Consider the following 25,746-nt stretch of genomic DNA (forward strand, 5'->3'; position numbering starts at 1 on the left):
CACTACAGCTCACCACTGCCTTACAGCTCACCACTGCCTAGTAGTAGTAGTAGTAGTAGTAGTAGTAGCAGTAGCAGTAGTAGTAGCAGTGGCATTTGATGCAAGAAAGCAAGTGTATGAGCTTATGCAGCAACAGCCAAAAAAAAAAAAAAAAAATCACACCATTCCCTCCAAATGTCTGTCCAGTTCCTCCTTAAATTTATTCAACCTATCAACTTCCACAACGACAAATGGAAGTTTGTTCCGGCAATTAAACACCCGCTGGCTAAAGGCAAATTTCCGCACATCTAATCTACATCTGTCTTTTCTTAATTTGAATTTGTGCCCCCTTAGGTTCGTAATCTGAACAATTGGAAGGATCCCATCAGAATTCAGCGTGCTCAACCCATTCCAGGCCTTGTATACCCCAATCGGATCACCGCGCAGGTGCCTTTTCTCCAGCCACTGCAATTTGTAGAACTTAAGCCTCTCTTGGTAAGAGGATCCCTTCATTCCCCTCACCAATCTTGTTGCCCTTTTCTGTACACGCTCAAGTAAATCTACATCCTTCCTAAAATGAGGCCTCCAGACCTGTACGCAGTACTCAAGGCGTGGCTTGACCATTGCCTTATACAGAGGGATAATCACCTCCTTTTCCCTGCTAGCAAAATTCCTGTATATCATTGACAAAAACCCATGACCTGCCCTCGCAGCCTGTCTGCATTGCTCAGAAAACTTCATATCTGCCTGCACAATTACTCCCAGGTCTTTTTCATTTTCTACCACCTTAAGTGTAGTACCACACAGTTGGTACGTTTCTCTGGGGTTACTTCTGCCCATATGCAGTACTTTGCATTTGTCAAGGTTAAACTTCAGGTGCCACTTCTTAGCCCATCTCCTCAAATTATCTGGATCCTGTTGCAGTAGCACACTGCCATTACTGTCATTAACAACCCTGCCAACCTTTGTATCATCTGCAAACTTCGACATTAAGCTTGATATACCTTCATCAATATCATTGATAAATATACAAAACAACAGTGGACCTAACACTGAACCCTGTGGGACTCCACTAATAACATTAGTCCAAGAAGAGCAGCACCTGTTGATTACCACCCTCTGTCTTCTTCCAATTAACCATCCTTTTATCCATTGTAGCAACTTACCCTTAATACCATTCTGCTCCAATTTGTACAATAGCCTACAACTGTGTTTCCTCAATTTGAATTTACGGCCCCTCAGGCGATTATTCTGAGCAAGAGGAATAATCCCGTCAGCATTGAGCATTCTCAAACCATTATTCATTCAAGGCTTTATACACCTCAATCAACTCACCTCGCAGGTGTTTAGTCTCCAGACAACTGTAATTTGCAAAACTTAAGCCTTTCTTCGTAAGAGCAATCCTTTGTTCCATTCACTACTCTTGTTGCCCTTCTCTGTACTCGTTCCAACATCTCCACATCCTTCTTAAAATAATGCCTCTACACACCTGTATACAGTACTCAAACATGTGGCCTGACCATTCCTTATACAAGGGAGTAATCATCTCCTTATCCCTGCTAGAAAACTTCCTGTATCTCATTGACAAGACACCATGAGCTACTCTTGCAGACCATCTGCACTGCTCAGAAAATTCTTATCTGAGTGCACAATTACCCCCAGGTCCTTTTCATTCTCTACCACTGTCAGTGCAATACCACACAATTGATACGTTACACTGAGGTTACTGCTTCCCACATGCAGTACTTTACATTTGTCAATGTTATACTTCAATTGCCACCTCCCAGCCCATCTGCTCAACCTTTCTAGATCCTGTCGTATCAGCATACTGTCATTAGTGTCCTTAACAACCCTGCCGACCTTCGTATCGTTTGGAAACTTGGACATTAAGCCTGATATACCATCATCAATAACATTAATGAATACAGAAAACGACAATGGACCTAACAGTGAACCGTGGGGAACTCCACTAATAACATTAGTGCACGAATAGCAGTGTCCATTGATTACCACTTTTTCCCTTCTCCCAATCAACCATCCCTTTAACCATAGCAGCAATTTGCCTCCAATGCCACACTGCTCCAATTTGTGCAGCAGTCTTCAATGTGCAACATTATGAAAAGCCATTCTAAAATCCAAATATGCTGGCCAGTTGGGTAAAGTGCCTACCTGGCAACCCAAAAGTCGCGGGTTCGAATCCCGCCTCGGGCTTGGATCAGAGTACTGCAAAAATCTTGAGAGGTGCATTATGCCCACAGAAGCCGATGCGCCAACAAACAAACAAAAGAAAAACAAGATCCAAATATATGATATCAAAATTATTCTTCGCATCCAGTTCCTTTGTCAGTACATCATAGTATCCAATCAAATTGGTCAGACATGACTTCCCCTTAACAAACCCCTGTGTCCGAGTTTTAACTGAAGTCGTGTCTAGATGATGATACTGCGATGCTTCTTTAACCGGTGCCACCATTAGTTTCCCTGGAACAAAAGTTAAACTAACAGGTCTGTAATTACCTGTGTCTCCCTTTGATCCTCCTTTTGTGAGTTGGGGTCACATTTGCATATCTCCAGTCTATGGGTATCCCCCCCCTGAGTCTAAGGAAGCTCTCATAATTATGGCTAACGGTTTTCTTACTTCCTTTGCTGACTCCTTTAATATAACTGGATTGATTCCATCCAACCCAGGTGCTTTTCTTATGTTTATCTTCAAGAATTTCTTCTCATTTTACTCTCAGTTATTACAAGATTATCTAGCTTACTCCAGAATTTAATACACCTCTGGCATTCCCCTCCCTGAATAACTCCTCATGTGTGAATGTAGATGCAAAATATTCATTAATTTGTTAGCCTGAGCAGGATCATCAACAGTTGAACCATGGATTTGATTGTAATAGCGGTAATTATTACTGCAGATGCACACTACCACGGTTTCAATACTCAGGTTTGCTCTATATTTCGAAATTACATATGTTTCTGGAAAATTATGTGGTGAATTTCCTATAGTAACACACTGCTTGCTTTTCTTATTAATACGTGCACTGAGATTCAGTCCAAGAAAAACTACAAAGGTTTTTTTATTTTTTTCTTATATTCATCAAATCCATGTACTGTCGTCATTTTTTGGAGTAAAAACCATATAAAATAAGATATGTTAGTATTGTTTCAAACGTTTAGTAGTTTTGAATATTAAAAATATTTGAAACTTAACATTTTAAAATCGCAACAACGTGGGCTTTGTCACACATCCCCGGGTACAAGGCAAAAAGCGTTTTTATTTGAAAAACCGATTATTTTCTGTCTTTCTGACAATTTTCTCTAATTTTAAAGGTTCCATTAATTCCATGTACACGGTTAGAGGTTTTTTTTTTTCATGTTAATGCATAAGCTCATTGGTATTCTGAAAAAAAAAACCAAAAACGTTAAAATCATGTAAATCCACTATAGGGCCATAACGCTCTATATATTTTTGAATCAGGGGTGTTAAGGAACTGTAACACCGTAATCCTTTTGAGTGAACAATGGGCGCGGGGGACTATATCTTAAATAAATGTTGAAAAACATTTTTATGTAATTTTTCTTATAATTTCAGAGGTTTGGCTGTATATGGTAGAGTTTTACGCTATACACATTAGGGGACGTGAGTTACGCAGTTGAATAAAAAATTTTCCATCAAAACACACAGTTTCTCTTATAAAATAATTTCCATTCCAATTGTCTTTATCAGAAATTTGTCGTGGGTGTGGCTTTCTTGGAAATGGATCTCAGGAATATGTGGGTTGTATATCACGTAATTTACATGATATACAACTCACATGATTCTTGGAGACGAACACTTTTTCTAGCTGCGGTTTCATGATTTTCGCTGTTATTTGGTTGATATCAGTTGTAATTGGTGATATGGAATCCGACACTGTAAGTATTATATATAACATTTGAATTTTTTAACTTTAGTTTACCAGTTTAATGAAAATTCGTTTTTCAGAACATTCGTTTTTTTTTTTTTTTCTTCTTTTCAACTAATGATAGTTAGGGTAGAAATAAGGTGGAATGCTTTCTATTGCTATTTTTTCCATGGTAACAATACCGTTTTGAAAACACAACGACCTATAAGTTTTTATTATAAAATTCCTCATTCTTTAGCAGCGAATGGTTAATGTAATGTTAATTGACCCCAGGGACTCAGAACTGATGAGTATGGGCTTGTCACACCCAGGGTCCTGAGCTGGATAACATCGTTCTTCTTATTTCTTGGTGATTCCCTTCTATTTCTGACTCTCTCTCTCTGAATTTTTTTTTTTTTTTTTTTTGACTGGTGCAGCATAAGCTTTAGGCTTCCTTGCACCATATGGCCATTACTAATATTAATGTACAGGATATTGTGTATAATGTCCACCGAATCCATCCGAAATTTGGGATGTGTAAAAGTATGACTAGGGTAGTTTTTGATATCTTCGAGAACCTTTAATAAGAAATTAAATTTGTTGGTTTTGAAATTTTTGCTGATATTTTAATAAATACGCGATCTTTATGTTTCATCGATTTTAGGTTGGATTTAGTTTTATCGTAATTGAAGTGCATGCGAAAAATTTTTTTCAGAACATTCGTAATTTTTTTCAATTAATAATAGTTATAGTCGAAATAAGTTGGAATGCCTTCTATTGCTATTTTTTTTTCCAACGGAACAATACGGTGATGAAGACAAGACAATGTAATTGTTTATCGATAAATTTTTACTGTCAAATTGTTAATGTAACCTTTTACAGAATTTTTTTGCGTCCATTTAGTGAACATTTGTGTATAATGTTCACTAAATCCGAACAAAAATTTAGATGTGTAAAGGTTTGACTGGGACAATGAACATTCGTGTTACATATTTTTCTTTCCGAAAAAATAAACAGTCTGTTAATATGGTAATCTTATTACTTCAGCAGTGTTTTTATTTTTTTATATTCTTAGTTGTACATGTGAAATGTAAAAATTTGGTGTCGTCTTCTTTTATATTATATTTGTAAGTAGCATTAGCATTAGTAGAGGCATCCGATGCAAGAAAGCAAACTTATGCAGAATCAACCAAAAAAGAAAAAGAAAAACCCTTCCATTTCACTCCTCCATTCGTTCCAAATGCCAGTCCAGCTCAGCCTTAAATTTATTAAGACTATCAACTTCCACAACAAAAGATGGAGGTCTGTTTCATCAATCAACTACCCGCTGGGTAAAGAAAATTTCCGAACATCTATTCTACAACTGTCTTTCCTCAATTTGAATCTGTGCTCCTCAGGTTCTCAATCTGAGCAAGAGGAAGAATCCCATCAGCATTCAGCTTGCTCAAGCCATTCAGGGGCTGCAATTTACAGAACTTAAGCCTTTCTTGGTAAGAGCACCCCTTTGTTCTCCTCACCAATCTTGTTGCCCTTCTTTGTACTCTTTCTATTAACTCTTCATCCTTCTTAAAATGAGGCACCTCCAGACCTATACACAGTACTCTAGGTGTGGTCTGACCATTGCCTTTGTATAACTGGATAATCATCTCCCTCTCCCTGCTAGCAAAATTCCTATATACCGTATTTCCCCATGTATAAGACGCACCTTTTTTCGAAAAATTTGGGGTCTAAAAACTGGATGCGTCTTATACAGTGGCTGTAGATTTTTTTTACTTGCATTTCCCGTTTTTTCACGCTTGTTGTCTTTGTGCTCATTGTTTCGCACTTGTTACCGGTATATTAGGTTACGTTTTGCAACGTTCTGCCCAGAAATGTCTCAGAAACGATTTTCGTACAGTGCTGAATTCAAGTTATGAGGAGTTGTATGAATTTTATGATGAATAAAACTTGAGTTAAATAGCTTTATGTAATACTTTTTTTTTTCAAATTTCGGGCCCCAAAATTAAGGTGCGTCTTATACATGGGTAAATACGGTATCATTGACAAGACTCCATGACCTGCCTTGGCAGCTCGTCTAGACTACTCAGCAAGCTTCATCTTCTTGCGCAATTACCCCATGTCTTTTTCACTTTACAATTCCCTGAGATATGTAAGAGAGAGGTACCAACGGTGCCTTTGTTGGTACCTTTGTTTTCGGTTTTTAGTACCCTTTTGCATTTGTCAATGTTAAACTTCGGTTGCCACTTCTCAGCCCATTTGCCCAACTTATTTAGATCCAGTTGGAGTAGCATGCTGTCTTTACAGTGTCTTTACTATCTTTACTAAGAGCAGTGTCCATTGATTACCACTCTTTTTTGTCTCCCACTTAACCATCCCTTTATCCATTGTAGCAACCAACCCTGCCATATCTCTCCAATTTGTACAGCAGTCTTCTATGTGCAAGAGTATCAAAAGCTTTCCTGAAATTCAAGTATATGATATCAAAATTATTTTTGGCGTTCAGTTCCTTTGTGACCACATCATTGTATCCAATGAAATTGGTCAGACAAGACTTCCCTCTAACAAACCTACGCTCTATCTTAACTATTACTGCAGTCTTGTCTAGATGATCCTGTAATGCTTCTTTAACCAGTGATTCCATTATTTTCCCCGGAAAACAAGTTAAACTAACAGGTCTGTAGTTACTTATGTCACCTTTTGAATCCCCTTTGTGAAATTGGTGATACATTTGCATACCTCCAGTCCATGCGGACCTCCCCTGAGTCCAAGAAAGCTCTCATAATAATGACTAAGGGTTTGCTTACTTCCTTTTATGCCTCCTTTAATGTAACTGGATAGATCCCATCCACCCCAGGTGCCTTTTTTATATTTAATTTCAACAATTTCTCCTCCCCTTTGCTCTCAGTTATTACAAAATCACTTATCTCCCTGTTGGAGTTTGATAAACTTCTGACGCTCCCCTCATTGAATAATTCCTCTTGTGTGAATGTGATGGAATGCAAAATATAGTAATTTCAGTCATAGTAATAAATTACTATGACCGAAAGAAAACTACAATTGTTATTAATAACCATTATCTTTCTTTTTAGGGAATTGAATGTGCTTTTGGCGATATTTCAAAAATCTGTATGATTATCGATATGGAGTGTTATGCTGAATCGTGAAAATGCAGGTTCCACTGTTGGGAGCTTAGTGTAATTAAAGTTTGTGATGTTACAAAACCCTGTAGTTACTGGTTTAAGATCAGGTTGGAAAAAGAAGGAATAACAAAAGACGATTGGAGGAATGTGAAATCGTTTATTAACGGACTCACTTTACACCTCATATCGTGAACCAAGAGAGCGTGGTAGTGAAAAAGAGCTTGTACAAAAAATGTACAATACTTACAGCTCAACAGGTAAATGTAGGGTGGCTTGTAAGGGTCATCACAAAGAGCGTGATTTATTACAAAAGTTGAGAATACCCTGTGTAAATTTAGAGGTGTTCAGATGCCCTAAGTTTTCAGACCTTCAAATGTATGGTACAGGTAGAGAGCGCTTGGGATTTCACGTACAACTTCGCAATGGTGGTATTTGTCACTGTGCCATTTTGGAGGCCTTGGCGTATCACAGGTGGTTGAGAATCGCCAAAAAAATTTGTATATAACAGCCAATAAAACAGTTTCGTTCATTAAATCTGTGCTTCAGTTAATTAGTTTAGATGTGAAATTTAAAAAAAATATTGCTTTGTTCATAATTCATTAATAACTGAAAATAATACATGCTCTATTTTCAGGGAAATAATACCTTGTACATTAAGAAGTGTTGATTAAGCACTGTTAAAATCAGTATGTTCAGATAACACCACATATTTAAGTAGTTTTAAAAATAATTTGATGTTTTAATCGTTTAAACACCTTGGTTACTTAATTTCATGATTAAAACTATTGCTTTGCTCATGAATACTTTAAAAATAATTACTTAAACTTAACATCACCATCTAATTTTTTATTTATTTTTTATTTTTATTTTTTTTTTTTGGCTGATGCTGCATAAGCTTGCTTTCTTGCATCAAATGCCTCTACTAATGCTAATTTCCAAGGGATCCTGAACAGCAAAATAGAAGTTTTAGTGACACGTACTACTATTCTACTTCAATGTATGGGCTAGTTCATTGTTTGTGGCTGTGCTACTCACGAATTTTAGATGCTGAATATTGCCAACCATGCTGGCTGTTTTCAAATATTAAACGTCAGTGGCATTAAAGACTATGAGATTGGAAAAATCTATATTTTCAGATAAAAACTTAGTGTTTCTCAACATCATCTTGAGGCATGTGCTATACATTAAGGCTCTGAGAGGCATCTGTAAAATGAATGAGGGCGAAAGTTTCAAGATTATAAATGATACTAGAACTATGGGACATAAATTCAGGTTACGAGAAGGGGAGATGTTTAGATTGGACTGCAGAAAGTTTTATTTTAGCCAGCGAGTTATAAATTACTGGAATAAGTTGCCTACACGGGTAGTAGAGGCTGACTTTTTTTTTTTTTTTTTTTGGCTGGTGCAGTATAAGCCATAGGCTTTCTTGCACCAAGCAGCCATTACTAATACTAATACTAATATTAATACTAATTTCACGTATAATTTTAATTTTTTGTGGAATTAGAAAATTTTTCCATACTGCAAACAAGTGGTGAACATTTCATATGGAAAACAGAATGGACTGTGCTCATAACAGAATCCTATCTGAATTGAGAATTTTATTATTAGCAAAGAACTATGCACATTGCATAGGTCTTTGATTCGTTAAAACTGTGTCTTGAATGAAGATTTTAGAATTTTAATCATATTAATAAGAATGTTATGCAGCTTGGAAGTAAAAATGTTTATCTTATAATTTTTACACAAATTTTGGGAAATTTCCTTTAACTTTTTAATTTCTCCTTAAAATTTTAAATTCAACCCTTTAAAAAAAATTTAAATTCAACCCTTTAAAAAAATTTTAAATTCAACCCTTTAAACCTTTTAAATTAATTTCAAACTTTATAATTATGAATTAAGTGCAGTCATATATGACTGCACAATTACCCACAGGTCTCTTTCATTCTTCACTGCCTGAGCGTCACAACGTATATTGGTACACTTCACTGGGATTACTTATAACCTAATGCAGTACTTTGCATTTGTCAATGTTAAACTTCACTTGCCACTTCTGAGCCCATCTACCCAACTTTTCCGGATCCTGTTGAAGCAGCATACTGTCATTACTGTTATTAACAATCCTGCCAACCTTTGTATTATCTGCAAACTTTGACATTAAACTTGATATAACTTCATCAATATCATTGATAAATATACAAAATAACAATGGGTCCAACACTCAACCCTGAGGGACACCACTAATAACAGTATTCCACTCAACCATCCTTTATCCATTGTAGCAACTTATCCTTAATGCCATACTGCTCCAATTTGTACGGTAGTCTTCCATGTGCAACAGTATCAGTATAATAGTGCAACAGTCCAAATATACGATATCAAAATTATTTTTTGCATCCAGTTCCTTTGTGACCAGATCATAGTATCCAATTACATTGGTCAGATAAGACTTCCCCTTCACAAACCCATGCTGTTTCTGAACTATTACTGATGTCCTGTCTAGATGATTCTGCAACCCTTCTTTAACCAGCTACTCCATTATTTTCACTGGAGCAGAAGTCAAACTAACAGATCTGTAATTACTCGTGGCACCATTTGATCTCTCATAGTGAATTGGAGATACATTTTCGAAAAACGTTCAGGCTGTGGGAACTTCTCTCGAGTCCAAGGATGCTCTCATAATTATGACTACGGGTTTGCTTACTTCCTTTGCTGCCTCCATCGATATAACTGGATAGATTCCATCCAACCCAGGTGCCTTTCTTATGTTTAACTTTAACAATTTCTCCTCCACTTTGCTTTCAGTTATTACAAAATCATTTAACTCCCTGTTAGAGTTTAATAAACATCTGGCCCTCTCCTCCTTGAACAACTCCTCTTGTGTGAAAGTAGATGCAAAATATTCATTTACTTCGACAGCTATCTGAGAATGATAATCTGCAGTAAAACCATCGATATCAAGTGGACCAATCTGATTCATCCTTTCCTTTTAGAGTTTATATAAGTAAAGCTCACTTTGCTGTTTTTCTTTCCATCCTTTGCCAAAGATTTTTCATAATCTGCCTTAGCTTGCCTAACCACCTTTGTGAATTGATTACAGACTAGCTTGTATCTACCGTAGACTTCGTTGTAGCCTGACAATTTATGTGCATCTCATGTATTTTCCTTCTCTGGCATGAGTCTCATTAATTCATCTGACATCCATTTGGGTCTGAACCTAGAGCAGTATTTCTTTGTTGGAACAAGAAGCCTAGCAGCTGCCAAAATTACTTCCTTGAGTGCTTCCCATTTAGAATTTACTGTTTGTAACATCATCAATTTGTCCCACTATAAAGAACCTAAAGAATCTCAGAGACCACTGTAGTCGCCTTTACAAAAAAAAAAAAAAAAAAAAAACATTTTCCTTTACTCCTGATGGTAGTTACTTCTCTAAGTCAATTCCATATCAGTACAAGGTAATCGCTGCCACCTAGAGTTTCTTTATCTGCAAATTCATAATGCATGAATAACCACTTCTGATAATCAGATCAAGAGTGTTGCTCCTGATCTAACATGCTGCTGTATAAAAGAATCATCCAATAAATCCGGAAAAGCCTTGCTAGTGTGTAAGTGACCAAACCACAAGTTGTAGTCTAAATCGGGGAAGTTAAAATCCGCAATTATAAGACATTCTGATTTACTGGCCCCCTCTATTTCTCTGTATAATTGTTCATTGTATTCGTCAGAATTATTAGGCGTAAAACAAAATCATCTCCTCATTTTTGTTTCCCAGTGCTTATGTCACACCAAACTGGCTCAACATTGCACTGTACATCTATGTCAACTGCATGCACTTCCTTAGATTTTATGCGTTTCTTAACTAACAGCATAACCCCCTCCTCTTTTCCTATCCTGTCTATCCTTTCTGTATTGATATCCGCGTCTCTGATATCCCAACAATATCCGCCTTGGATATCTTAACCAGCACTTGAAATTCATCAAATTTATTTAATATACTCATAACATTGGAGTTCATGCAAGTATACATTCACTTGTTTTTACTCTTGGTAACTTTAACACAGCCCATGTATTTACCTGTTTCATGGCCCCCAGCAGTTCCTGAAACCCACAGCAACTGGCATTCCTGGCTGATGCTCATTCCCATATAAGCAGTGCAAGAATCATTTCCATGTGTGCCGGCGGCTACTGTTTATCTATTATTGTGTGAAATCCCCCAAGCTAGCAATTTTCCGACCCACTTAACATTGCCTCGATAGCATCAACAGAAATCCTTGCACCCATTCTGTTTAGTGTATCCCATCCATATAGAAGCAATCTCTCCTGTTAACAAGCACAGACCACGACGAGAAAAATTCTACCCCATGATCTCTGCACAATCTCTGAAGGGCCGAATTGATTGACAAGGCACTTATCATATACTCCTCCTATCGTGTTTGGGCAGGATTGCAGACACCTTCAAATTTAACCCTAACTCGCGATTTTTTTTTAACATTGACTGTACGTGCTTAGTAAACCGCAGATCTCCTACACTGAATGCCAATAATGCCAATGTGTACAATGATATCACCTATAAGATGATATCTGCTTTACACGTCAATCTGCGTCAATATACAGATCTGCGGACTTACTTAACAAGTACAGGTCAATGTTGAAAAAAAAGTCGCGACTTAGGAGTGCAGTTGAGACTATCTGCAATTCTGCCCAGACATGATAGGAGGGAGTATATGATGAGAGCCTTGTCAGTCAATTCGGACCTGGAAAGATTGTGCAAGGCTCAAGGGGTAGAAATTTTCTCAGCGTGGTCTGTGCTTGTTAAAAGAAGAGATTGTTCCTATAGGGATCGGATACATATAATAGACAGGGTGTAAAAATATTTGCTGAATCGATGAGGTAGCGTTAGGTGGGTTGGAAAACTGCTAGCTCTGTGGATTCACTAATTAGAACGGTAGCCGCCAGCAGAGGTGAAAGTGATTATTGCACTGCTTCTATTGGAAAGGGCAGCAGCATGGAAAAAAAGTACTAGGAATTTCAAGGGCTGCTTGGATTCATCATGGAACAAGTAAATACATGGGTTGTGTTCGGGTAACAAGGAGAAGGTATACCTGCATGGAGACTAATGTTAGAAGTTCAGTAAATAAATTTGATGAATCTGAAGTGATGGTCAAGACCTCAAAAGCGGATATTGTTGCGATATCAGCGATGTCACACAGATATAAGGAATGCAGAACTAGAATTTGGGGAGCACAATGTGTACAGGATAGACAGGACAGGACGGGAGGAGAGGTTATGCTATTAGTTAAGAAACACATAAAAACTAAGGAAGTGCATCCAGTTGACATGAGTGGACAATGGAACGTCGAGTCAGTTTGGTGTGACATAACTGTGTTTGGTGTGACATAAAAGTGTAGTACCAACTGTGTGGTACTACACTTAAGGTGGTAGAAAATGAAAAAGACCTGGGAGTAATTGTGCAGTCATATATGAAATTTTTTGAGCAATGCAGACAGGCTGCCAGGGCAGGTCATGGGGTTTTTTCAATGATATATAGGAATTTTGCTAGGAGGGAAAAGGAGGTGATTATCCCTCTGTATAAGGCAATGGTCAGGTCACGCCTTGAGTACTGCGTACAGGTCTGGAGGCCTCATTTTAGGAAGGATGTAGATTTACTTGAGCGTGTACAGAGAAGGGCAACAAGATTGGTGAGGAAAATGAAGGGATCCTCTTACCAAGAGAGGCTTAAGTTCTACAAATTGCAGTGGCTGGAGACTAGGCACCTGCGCGGTGATCTGATTGAGGTATAGAAGGCCTTGACTGGGTTGAGCACGCTGAATTCTGATGGGATCCTTCCACTTATTCAGATTACGAACCTAAGGGGGCATAAATTCAAATTAAGAAAATACAGATGTAGAATAGATGTGCGGAAATTTGCCTTTAGCCAGTGGGTGGTTAATTGCTGGAACAAACTTCCATCTGTCATTGTGGAAGTTGATAGGTTGAATAAATTAAAGGAGGAACTGGACAGGCATTTGGAGGGAATGGTGTGATTTTTTTTTTTTTTTTTGGCTGATGCTGCAAAAGCTCATACATTTGCTTTCTTGCATCACATGCCACTACTACTACTACTACTTCTGTTCCAGGGAAAAGTATGGTGGCACTGGTTAAGGAAGCTGTTTTCCAGATGAAGAATCATCTGGATAAGACTGCCGTTATAATTCAGGCACAGCATAGTTTTTTTGAGGGGAAGTGTTGTCTGACAAATATGATTGGATACTATGTTGTGGTCACAAAAAGGAACTGAATGCCAAAACTAATTTTGATATTATAAATTTCAATTTTGGGAAATAATTTGATACTGTGGCACATGGAAGGCTATTGTACAAATTGGAGCCTTATGGCATTAACGGCTAGTTGCTACAATGGATAAAAGGATCGCTGAATGGTAGAAGACAGAGATTGTCTGTCAATTGAGACTGCTCTTCATGGATTAGTGTTATTCGTGGAGTCCGGCACGGTTCGCTGTTGGGGCCATTGTTGTTTTTGATATTTTTAATTATATTGATGAAAGTGTATCAGGGTTAATGTCTAAGTTTGCAGACGATACGAAGTTTGGCAAGGATGTTGAGGACAGTAATGATTGTATTGCAACAGGATCTGGAAAAGTTGGTTAGATGGGCTGATAGGTGGCAACTGAAGTTCAAGATGTATAAAAGTAAAGTACTGCATATGGATAGCAATAACCCTGGATTAACGTGTAAACTGGGTGGTAATACACTCAGGCGAGCGGAGAATGAAAAGGACCTGTGGGTTATTCTGTATTCATTAAGAAAGTTTTCTGACCAGTGCAAAAATGCTGCAAGAGTAGCTCATGGTTTCTTGTGAAGGATACACAGGAATTTTGCTAGCAGGGATGTGGGGGAGATTGTTCCTTTGTATACGGCAAATATCAGGCCACACATGGAGTACTGTATACAGTTCTGGAGGCCTCATTTTAGGAAAGATTTATGGCTGCTGGAACAAGTACAGAGAATGGCAACTAGATTGCTATGTGGAACAAAGGATTGGTGTTACGAAGAAAGGCTTAAGTTCGGCAAATTGCTGCGTCTGGGGACCTACGAGGTGATCTTATTGAGGTGAAAAGGCCTTGAATGAATTGATCCAGTTAATTGTTAATGGGATTCTTCCTATTTCTCAGATTACTCACCTAAGGGGAGATAAATTCAATTTGAGGAGAGACAATTGTAGAAGGGATTTGCAGAAATTCGCATTTAGCGAGCGTGTGGTTGATAGTCGGAAGAAACCTCCTTCTGGTGTAGTGGAGGTCAGTAACTTAAATAAGTTTAAGGCATAACTAGACAAATATTTGGAGTGAATGAAATGGTGAAATGGGAAGGGTTTTTTCCCTTTGCGGCTGATGCTGTATAAGCTAGTTTTCTTGCATCGTATGCCTCTACTAATTCTAATTCTAATGCTAACACCGATATTAACAGGGAGGTAAATGGTTTTGTAATAACTAAGAGAAAATTGATGGAGAAATTATTGAAGTTAAACCTAAGTAGGCATCTGCAGTGGATGGGATATATCCAATTATATTAAAGGAGGTGGCAAAGGAAGTAAGCAAACCCTTAGAAATAATTATTAGATTATTTTTGCACTCAGGGCACTTCCCACGTATTGGAAATGACCAAATGTATCTCCAATTCACAAAGGGTGACACAAGTATTTATAAAACTGTTTAACTTCTGTTCCACTGAAAATAATGGAGCCACTGGGTAAAGAAGCATGAGAGGATTATCTAGACTAGACTTCATTTAAAATTCAGTTTGATAAGGGGCAGTCTTGTCTAACAAATTTGATGGGATGCTTGATGTGGTTACAAAGGAGCTGGATGCAAAAAATAATTTTGATATCATATACTTGGATTTCAGGAACCCTTTTGATACTGTTACACGTGGAAAACAACTGTACAAGAAGCATGTATGTAAACATATATATTATCTTCTGTACCTCGGCTCCAGGAACATTAGTTCATCCCCGCGATGAACTAAAAACGTATTTAGTGATAAGTTTTCGTAAACTTTGTGTTTTTTCTGGTCTCTTTGACACCGGGAAGGCGTGCCTGGAAAGCGTGCTCGGTGCTCGTCTACACCATGAGGAGGTGGGCCACAACTAGATATGTCCCCAGCCAAGTGCAAAGAAAGAGAGAGAGACAGAGAGAGAGAGAGAGAGAGAGAGAGAGAGAGAGAGAGAGAGAGAGAGAGACCCTTGCAGTCTTTGTCTGCCCTGAAGAAGGCGATGTCTCGGATGCAACGGAGGTAGTGCTATACTGGTGGGTGCCAGCATAGTCCCACATGCCTACCCAAACTTAGGGTACCAAAAAAAAAAATTAATTAATAAAGAAAAAGATAATAATTATAAAAAAAAATGAATAAGAAAAACGAAAGTAAAATAAAAAGAAAGAAGGTAATAAAAAAATATAGATAAAGTAAAAAAAAAAAAAATAAACTTAAAGTGAAATAAAATAAAATAATATGACAAAAAATTATAATTAAAGCTATTAATAATAAATAAATAAAATGATGATGATAAATATGAAATAAAATAAATGGAAAAGGTAAATAAAATAAAATCATAGCCACAGTTGTCCAGACTGGGGTACCTGCTAAAAAAATAATAATAATAATAAAAAATATATATATATATATGTATATATACAGATAAGTTTGTAATAATATATTGTTTGTATTAATATATGAATTGGCTAGATTGGACAAATCCTACAACCACTGAAGGGCCAGTGCAATTTCAGTGGGTTCCAGCAATCCTCAGGTTCCCAGGTCTGAGGAGATAAAAGTACGAAAAAAAAAAAAAAAAAGAAAAATTGGATGAATCTGAGGTGAATCTTTAAAAAGATGGTCTTCTAAGTTCTATTCAATGTGACAAGGTTTTAACTTTGTCAGACATCACTCAGAGGTATGCCGATTGTTTAAGCTGACTTCTTAATTGAAGGTTCTGGAGGCACCATAGCAGGCGGAGGTGAAGCTGCAACGATTGAAACTGTACAGGGAAATCGAGTGGGCCAGTAAATCAGAGAGTCTTATAATGGGAGATTTTAATTTCCCAGATATTGACTGGAATTTGGGGGCTGGTCACTCACACACTAGCAAGGCTTTTGTGGATTTATTGGATGATTGTTTTCTACATCAGCATGTTCGGGAGGCAACTAGAGGGAAGAATACTCTTGATTTGATTATCAGCAGTGATTCTTCATGCATTAAGAATCTGCAGATAAATGAACCACTAGGTGGCAGTGATCACAGTGTGCTGAAGTGGGATTTACACAAAGAGGTAACTACCATTAGGGGTAAGGGCAGGGTTATTGCTTTCGTAAAGGCGACTACGATGGACTGAGACAGTATTTAAATTCTATACAGTGGGACCAACTGATGATGATGTTACCAACAGCAAATGCAAAATGGGAAGCATTCAAAGAACTTATCTTGGAAGCTACTAGGCTTTACATACCAACTAAGAAATATTGTTCAAGGTTTAGGCCTAAGTGGATGTCAGATGAACTAATGAGACATATGGCAGAAAAGAAAAATGCATGGGATACTTACAAATTAATACGTGACACAGAAGCCTATGATAGATGCAAGTTGATCTGTAACCAAGTTACAAAGGAGGTTAGGCAGGCGAAGGCAGATTACGAGAAATCCTTGGCAAAGAATGCAAAGAAAAACAGCAAAGAGTTCTTTACTTATGTAAACTCTAGAAGGAAGGGGATGAATCAGATTGGTCCACTTGATATCGATGAGTCAACTGTTGATGATCCTGCTCAGCTAGCTAACAAACTAAATGAATATTTTGCATCGACATTCACACATGAGGAGTTATTTAGCGAGGGGAATGCCAGAGGTGTATTCAACTCTAGCAGTAAGCTAGAGAATCTTGTAATAACTGAGAGTAAAGTAGAGGAGAAATTGTTGAAGATAAACACAAGAAAGGCACCCCGGGTGGATGGGACCTATCCAGTTATATTAAAGGAGGCAGCAGAGAAAGTAAGCAAACCCTTAGCCATAATTATGAGAGCTTCCTTGGACTCAGGGGAGGTACCCACAGACTGGAGATGTGTAAATGTGACCCCAATTCACAAAGGAGGATCAAAGGCTGACACAAGTAATTATAGACCTGTGAGTTTAACTTCTGTTCCAGGAAAATTAATGGAGGCACTAGTTAAGAAGCATTGCAGGATCATTTAGACAAGACTTCAGTTATAGCTCGGACACAGCATGGTTTTGTTAAGGGCAAGTCTTGCCTGACCAATTTGATTGGATACTATGATGCAGTCACAAAGGAACTGGATTCAGGGAATAACTTTGATATTATATACTTGGATCTTAGAAAGGCTTTTGATTCTGTTGCACATGGAAAACTGCTGCACAAATTGGAGCAGTGTGACATTGGAGGCAAATTGCTGCTGTGGATAAAGGGGTGGCTGAGGGGGAGAAGACAGAGAGTGGTAATCAATGGACACTGCTCGTCGTGGACTAATGTTATTAGTGGAGTCCCTCAGGGCTCAGTGTTGGGTCCATTATTGTTTTCTGTATTTATAAATGATATTGATGATGGTATATCAAGCTTAATGTCGAAGTTTGCAGACGATACAAAGGTAGGCAGGGTTGTCAAGGACAATACTGACACTATGCTGCTGCAACAGGATCTGTAAAGGTTGAGCAGATGGGCTGAGAGGTGGCAAATGAAGTTTAACATTGACAAATGTAAAGTACTACACATGGGAAACAGAAACCCCAGAGCAACGTATCAACTCTGTGGTACTACACTTACAGTGGTAGAGAATGAAAGGGACCTGGGGGTGGTTGAGCAGGCAGATATGAAGTTCTCTGAGCAGTGCAGACGGGCTGCAAGTGTAGGCAATGGTGTATTGTCAATGATATATAGGAATTTTTCTAGCAGGGATAAGGAGGTGATTATTCCCTTGTATAAGGCAATGGTCAGGCCACACCTAGAGTAGTGTATACAGGTCTGGAGGCCTCATTTCAAGAAGGATGTACAGCTGCTGGAACGAGTACAGAGAAGGGCAACCAGATTAGTGAATGGAACAAAGAGGTGCTTTTACGAAGAAAGGCTCAAGTTTTGCAAATTACAGTGTCTGGAGACTAGGAACCAACGAGGTCATCTGATAGAGGGGTATAAAGCCTTGAATGGTTTTAGCATGCTCAATGCTGATGGGATTCTTCCTCTCGCTCAGAATAATCACCTGAGAGGGCATAAATTCAAATTGAGGAAAGCCAGATGTAGGATAGACGTGCGGAAATTTGCCTTTAGCCAGCGGGTGGTTGGTTGGTTGGTGGAACAGACTTCCATCCCTTGTCGTGGAAGTTGATAGCCTATATAAGTTTAAGGCTCAGCTGGACATGTATTTCGAACGAACAGAGGGGTGAAGTGGAAGTGGTTTTTTTGGCTGATGCTGCATAAGCTTGCTTTCTTGCATCAAATGCCTCTACTAATGCTAATGCTAATAACTGTGGCATGTGATGCACGAAAGCAAGTGTATGAGCTTATGTAGCATCACTCCAAAAAGAAAAAAAAAAAGAAATTTACACATTCATTCCCTCTAAATATTTGTCCAGTTCCTCCTTAAATTTATTTTTCTTATCAACTTACACAACGAGAGATGGAAGTTTGTTCAGGCAATTAACCACCCATTGACTTAAGGCAAATTTACGCACATCTATTCTACAGCTGTCTCTCCTCAATTTGAATTTATGCTCCGTTAGGTTCGTAATCTGAACTAGTGGAAGAATCCCATCAGAATTCAGCGTGCTCAACCCATTCAAGGCCTTATACACCTCAATGAGATCATCTCGCTGGTGCCTACTCTCCAGCCGCTGCAATTTGCAGAACTTAAGCCTCTCTTGATAAGAGGATCCCTTCACTCCCCTCACCAACCTTGCTGCTCTTCTCTGTACACGCTCAAGCAAATCTACATCCTTCTTAAAATGAGGCCTCTAGACCTGTACCCAGTACTCAAGGCGTGGCCTGACCATTGCCTTATACAGAGGGACAAATACTTTCTTTTCTCTGCTAGCAAAATTCCTGTATATCATTGACAAAAGCCCATGACCTGTTCCTGCCGCCTGTCTGCATTTTTCAGAAAACTTTATATCTGACTGCATAGTAACTCCCAGGTCTCTTTCATGTTCTACCACCTTAAGTGTAGTACACAGTTGGTACGTTCCTCTGGGGTTACTTCTACCCATATGCGCACTTTGCATTTGTCAAAGTCAAACTTCAGTTGCCACTTCTTAGCCCATATTCCCAAATTTCTAGATCCCGCTGCAGTAGCACACTGCCATTACTGTAACTAACAACCCTGCCAACCTTTGTATCATCTGCAAACTTTGACACTAATCCTGATATACCTTCATCAATATCATTGATAAATATATAGAAATCAACAGTGGACCTAACACCGAACCCTGTGGGACTACACTAATAACATTTGTCCACGAAGAGCAACGGCCATTGAATACCATCCTCTGTCTTCTCCCACTCAACCATCCTTTTGTCCATTGTCGCAACTTACTCTTAATACCATTCTTCTCTAATTTGTACAGTAGTCTTATACACAACAATGTCAAAAGCTTTTCTGAAATCCTAGTAGTGTATATGATATCAAAAGAATTTTTTGCATGAAGTTCCGTTGCAACTACATCACAATATCCAATCAAATATGTCAGATAAGACTTTCCCTTAAGAAACCCATGCTCTGTCTGAGTTATTACTTTAGTCATGTGTAGATGATTCTGCAATGCATCTTTAACCAATGACACCATTATTTTACCAGGAACAGAAGTTGAACTAAATGGTCTGTAATTACTCATGATTGTTCTATAAACTGTGAGTCTGAAGTCTGATTCAGATACTGTACAATCGATGTGGAGTTATCATATAGTCTTCTCGAGTACGAGCGTTCCGGTATTTTTTTTTTTTTTTTTTTTTTGCAATATACCTCTGGGGAATACTGCTACTCCCAGAGATGTGTATATGCAGTACTTTGTATTTTGTCAATGTTAATCTGTAGTTGCGACATCTCAGCCCATCTACCCAAATTTTCGAAATACTGTTATTACTATTAGCCTTATGGATATAGTGCAAAGAAACGCGAGGTTTATGCTGCACCAGCCAAAAAAAAAAAAAAAAAAAAAAACAGAGAGAGAGAGAGAGAGAGAGAGAGAGAGAGAGAGGAATGACCAAGAAAGTGAAGAATGATATTCAGCTCAGAACCCTGGGTGTGCCAAAGCCATACTCACCAGATGTGATCCCCCAGGGTTGCAGCAGCATAGTATCATTATTGTTATTAGCAACCTATCCAACCTTTGTTGGCAGGTTTATTTTTTTGTCCAAAACACAATTGTTTTGTGCTTGTTGCACTTGTTATCACAATGGTGCTAAATATGGTATTGTTTTTATATTCATTTATAAAAATATGTTTCAAATAATAATCCCTAGGATTGTGTAATTATTTATAAAAAAGAATTACTGAAACCACGTGTGTGTTCTTCATTCGGTTTGCTGGTGGTAAAACCGCAGTTTCCGGGGGAGAAACATGCACATCTGTTTTGAGACTAATCCCTTCTACATTCAAGGGACTGAAACCCTTGATTCGCAAAAAAGTGGTAGTAGGCTGAAACTTCTACTAGCGGTTGATGTGCCTGAAAAAAAAAAAATGCTAGTCTTTACAATCTGGTATTCCGTTTGCGAGTAGCAGTGATTGACATGCCTATTCAGCTATTGTTAATTTTAGGGTGTTTATTCCCCAACTTGCCGCTTTTGTAAAATTGGAAAATGTGTTCCCGATTTTAAAACAGCGGCAAAGTGGTGCAGGGGGTCAAACACTATAAGCTAACCATAGCAGGCTTGGCATGTCAATAATTCCTTCTCAAAACGATCAATAGGAAGGGGTATAACAGTGTAATGACCAACCGATATTTTATAAGGATGTACCTGCAAAACATATAATAGCAAATGATAAAATAAAAGAAAATAACTCTAAATGGCTATATAATCAGTATATATTTATTTATTCACTTTAAGAATAAGAACCTCAATCATATTATAAATCTTTTTTATATTTTTTATAGTTGGCTAAATGAAATATAATTTAAGTATTAAAAGTTGTTGAGTAATAATAATTTCATCTAGATTAAAAAACTTTTTTCTTTTTTTTTTTTTTTTTTGTTGTTGTTATTTATTCTCAAGGGTGATTCATTCATTCATTCGTTCGTCCACCTATTCATTCATTTGTTCATCCATTCACTCCCACCACTATAGGCCTTATGAGAAACAAGAATCAAAATGGCGGTGAGCAACAGGGCTAGGAACCTTCAAGCAATGAATATATCGTCTTTATTCAGTCGTTTACAAGATGCTTTTTCTGAAGCCATGGCCACCCCTAAATTTGTTATAGATAGACGAACAATTGAGAAAACGTGGAAGCTTATGGACAAGGTAGTGAAATTGTGTCAGCATCCTAAAATTAATCTTAAAAACAGTCCTCCGTTTATTTTAGATATTCTTCCAGATACGTATCAACATTTGCGGGTAATTTACGCAAAGCATGAGGACAAAATGCACATTTTGAACGAGAATGAGTATTTTAGAATATTCATTGAAAATCTTAATAGGAAGTGTAAACAGGCGATAAAGTTATTTAAAGAAGGTAAGGAAAAGATGTTTGATGAAACTTCACATTACCGAAGAAACCTAACGAAGTTAAGCTTGGTGTTCAGTCATATGTTATCCGAACTGAAAGCTATTTATCCAAACGGTACTTTCGCCGGTGACAGTTTCCGCATTACAAAAAGTGATGCTGCAGACTTTTGGAAAACAGCATTTGGTGAAAGGTATGATTCCTAAACTAATGGATAAGAAGTGCTATCTTTTGAATAATATTCCACTGTTAAATTTTTAAGTGAGTTATTTTCATTTAATGGAAGGATTCCTGACACTTTGTCACTTTTCCAGCATCAAATTATATAAATTAAAAACGTTTGTTTATCGTGTATACATTTATTTAGATTGAGTTTAGATGTAGAGGTTGACAACAATTTTACCCCCGCCCCCAATATGTCTTATTAATCGCCCTCAAAGTATGCAGCCATAGGTTGATTATTTGAAAAAATGCTGACATATCAGCAGATTAAAGGATACGTTTTTTTTTTTTAAATTATTTTGATGAAATATTCAGTACTTGTATTAGTTGTAGCTTGATTTGGAAAACTGATATTTGTTCTAGTTTCTACCACTGTGAATTTTTTTTGATAAAGAATTTCAGATTATAAATAGTTTGATAATATTTAATTAATATGTACACCATGTAGACATTTTAACCCTATATACTTTGAGAAGGCTAACTTAATATATCAAATATTTATGGCTGGCTTAAATTTAAATATTTTTATATAGAATTGTTTATCAAGAAAAAGTAATTTCTTATAACAGCTTTTTTTTTTTTTTTTTTAAATTAAATCATTCACTGATTTGTAAATGCTCTGTGTGCCAGTGTGCACATTTGTGTAATTAATATTGGCATACAAGACCATTATAAAATGATTTAAACTATGCTTATTTTTCAAACGGAACTGGAACAGTTTTGTAGATAAACCTGTATAGAATTGAAAAATCATGGCCTGTATTTCTTTCAATTGCAAAATACTTCTGCTTTTATAATGGTCTGACTTACTGTAAGTTCATGACTTCAATAAAACGAAAAAAGATGGAATTTTAACTGGTTATATTAAGACAAAATTGCACTGACGGGTGACAAATTAAATATTCATTGAGTTCATCTGATTTTGTGAGCTTTAGCATTAGTAGAGGCATATGATACAAGAAAGCAAGCTTATGCAGCATCAGCCAAAAAAAAAAAAAAAAAAAAACCCACTTCCACTTCACCCCTCTGTTCGTTCAGAATACCTGTCCATCTGAGCCTTACATTTTTTTGGGCTATCAACTTCCACAACAAGGGATGGAAGTCTGTTCCACCAACCAACCACCCGCTGGCTAAAGGCAAATTTCCGCACATCTATCCTACATCTGTCTTTCCTCAATTTGAATTTATGCCCTCTCATGTGATTATTCTGAGCAAGAGGAAGAATCCCATCGCCATTAAGCATGCTCAAACCATTCAAGGCTTTATAAACCTCTATCAGATCACCTCACTGGTACCTAGTCTCCAGACACTGTAATTTGTAAAACTTAAGCCTTTCTTTGTAAGAGCAACCCTTTGTTCCATTCACTAATCTTGTTACCTTCTCTGTACTTGTTCCAGCAGCTCTACATCCTTCTTGAAATGAGGCCTCCAGACCTATATACAGTACTCAAAGTGTGGCCTGACCATTGCTTTATACAAAGGAATAATCATCTCCTTATCCCTTCTAGAAAAATTCCTGTATATCACTGACAAAACACAATGAGCTTCTCTTGCAGACCATCTACACTGCTCAGAGAACTTCATATCTGCCTGCACAATTACCCCCAGGTCATTTTCATTCTCTACCACTGTCAGTGTACTACCACAGAGTTGATACATTGCTTTGGGGTTACTGTTTCCCATATGTAGTACATTACATCTGTCAATGTTAAACTTCATTTGCTACCTCTCAGCCTATCTGCTCAATCTTTCCAGATCCTGTTGCAGCAGCAGCATAGGGTCAGTAGTGTCCTTAACAACCTTGCCAACCTTTATATCGTCTGCAAACTTGGACATTAAGCCTGATATACCATCATCAGTATCATTTATAAATACAGAAAACAATAATGGACCCAACACTGAACCTCCACTAATAACATTAGTCCACGATGAGCAGTGTCCATTCATTACCACTCTGTCTTCTCCCCTTCAACCATCCCTTTATCCATAGCAGCAATTTGCTTCCAATGCCACACTGCTCCAATTTGTGCAGCAGTCTTCCATGTGCAACAGTATCAAAACCCTTTCTAAGATCCAAAAATATAATATCAAAGTTATTCCCTGCATCCAGTTCTTTTGTGACTGCATCATAGTATCCAATCAAATTGGTCAGGCAAGACTTTCCCTTAACAAAACCATGCTGTGTCTGAGCTATAACTGAAGTCTTGTCTAGATGATCCTGCAGTGCTTCGGTAACCAGTGCCTCCATTAATTTTCCTGGAACAGAAGTTAAGCTCACAGGTCTATAATTACTTGTGTCAGCCTTTGATCCTCCTTTGTGAATTGGGGTCACATTTGCACATCTCCAGTATATGAGTACCTCCCCTGAGTCCAAAGAAGCTCTCAAAATTATGGCTAAGGGTTTGCTTACTCCTTTAATATAACTGGATAGATCCCATCCACCCCTGGTGCCTTTTTTATGTTTATTCTCAACAATTTCTTCTCCGCTTTCCTCTCAGTTATTACAAAATCGTATAGCTCACTGCCAGAGTTAACTTCACCTCTGGCATTCCCCTTCCTGAATAACTCCTCATGTGTGAAAGTATGTGCAAAATACTCATTTAGTTTGTTAGCTACCTGAGCAGGATCATCAACAGTTGAACCATCAGTATCCAGTGAACCAATCTGATTCATCCCTTTCCTTCTAGAGTTTACATAGGTAAAGAACTTTTCTGTTTTTCTTTGCATCCTTTGCCAAGGATTTCTCATAATCTGACTTTGCCTGCCTAATCTCCTTTGTAATTTTTGTTACAGACCAGCTTATATCTATCATAGGCTCCGATTAATTTAGATGTATCCCATGAATTTTTCTTTTCTGCCATATGTCTCATTAGTTCATCTGACATCCATTTAGGCCTAAACCTTGAACAATATTTCTTAGTTGGTATATAAAGCCTAGTAGCTTCAAAAATAAATTCTTTTAATGCTTCCTATTTTGAATTTGCTGTTGGTAACATTATCAGTTGGTTCCACTGTATAGAATTTAAATACTGTCTCAGACCATCGTAGTCACCTTTACGAAAGCAAAAATCCTTCCCTTTACCCCTGATGGTAGTTACTAAGTTACTACTTTGAGTAAATCGCACTTCAGCACTCTGTGATCACTGCCACCTAGTGGTTCCTTTATCTGCAGATTCTTAATGCATGAAGAATCATTACTGATAATCAGATCAAGAGTATTACTCCCTCTAGTTGCCTCCCGAACATGCTGATGTAGAAAACAATCATCCAATAAATCCACAAAAGCCTTGCTAGTGTGTGAGTGACCAACCCACAAATTCCAGTCAATATCTGGGAAATTAAAATTCCCCATCTCTGATTTACTGGCCCACTCTATTTCCCTGTACAGTTTCTTATTGTATTCATTAGAGTCATTAGCATTAGCATTAGTAGAGGCATTTAATGCAAGAAAGCAAGCTTATGCAGCATCAGCCAAAAAAAAAAAAAAAAAACCCCACTTCCACTTCACCCCTCCGTTCGTTCAAAATACCTGGCCAGCTGAGCCTTGAACTTATTTAGGCTATCAACCTCCACCACAAAGGATAGGAGTCTGTTCCACCAAACAACCACCCGCTGGCTAAAGGCAAATTTCCGCACGTCTATCCTACATCTGTCTTTCCTCAATTTGAATTTATGCCCTCTCAGGTGATTTTTCTGAGCTAGAGGAAGAATCCCATCAGCATTGAGCATGCTTAAACCATTCAAAGCTTTATACACCTCTATCAGATCACCTCGCTGGTGCCTAGTC

The 25,746-nt window shown here is 37.7% G+C and overlaps 1 protein-coding gene across 1 annotated transcript in view; it reads left to right on the top strand.

Moving 5' to 3' along the window:
- The first annotated feature begins 21,377 nt into the window (after positions 1–21,377).
- The window catches only part of Cbl (E3 ubiquitin-protein ligase CBL), a 455,909-nt gene continuing 451,540 nt past the window's right edge, over positions 21,378–25,746 (top strand). Inside the window, exon 1 of the mRNA XM_090382106.1 lies at positions 21,378–21,930. Within this exon, the coding sequence (XP_090238232.1) occupies positions 21,383–21,930 (548 nt within the window). The 5' untranslated portion in view covers positions 21,378–21,382. The remainder of the gene's footprint in view (positions 21,931–25,746) is intronic.

The sequence above is a fragment of the Mastigoproctus giganteus genome, chromosome 9 (genome assembly GCF_048544385.1).
Source record: "Mastigoproctus giganteus isolate SK-2022 chromosome 9, ASM4854438v1, whole genome shotgun sequence".
NCBI lineage: Eukaryota > Metazoa > Arthropoda > Arachnida > Uropygi > Thelyphonidae > Mastigoproctus > Mastigoproctus giganteus.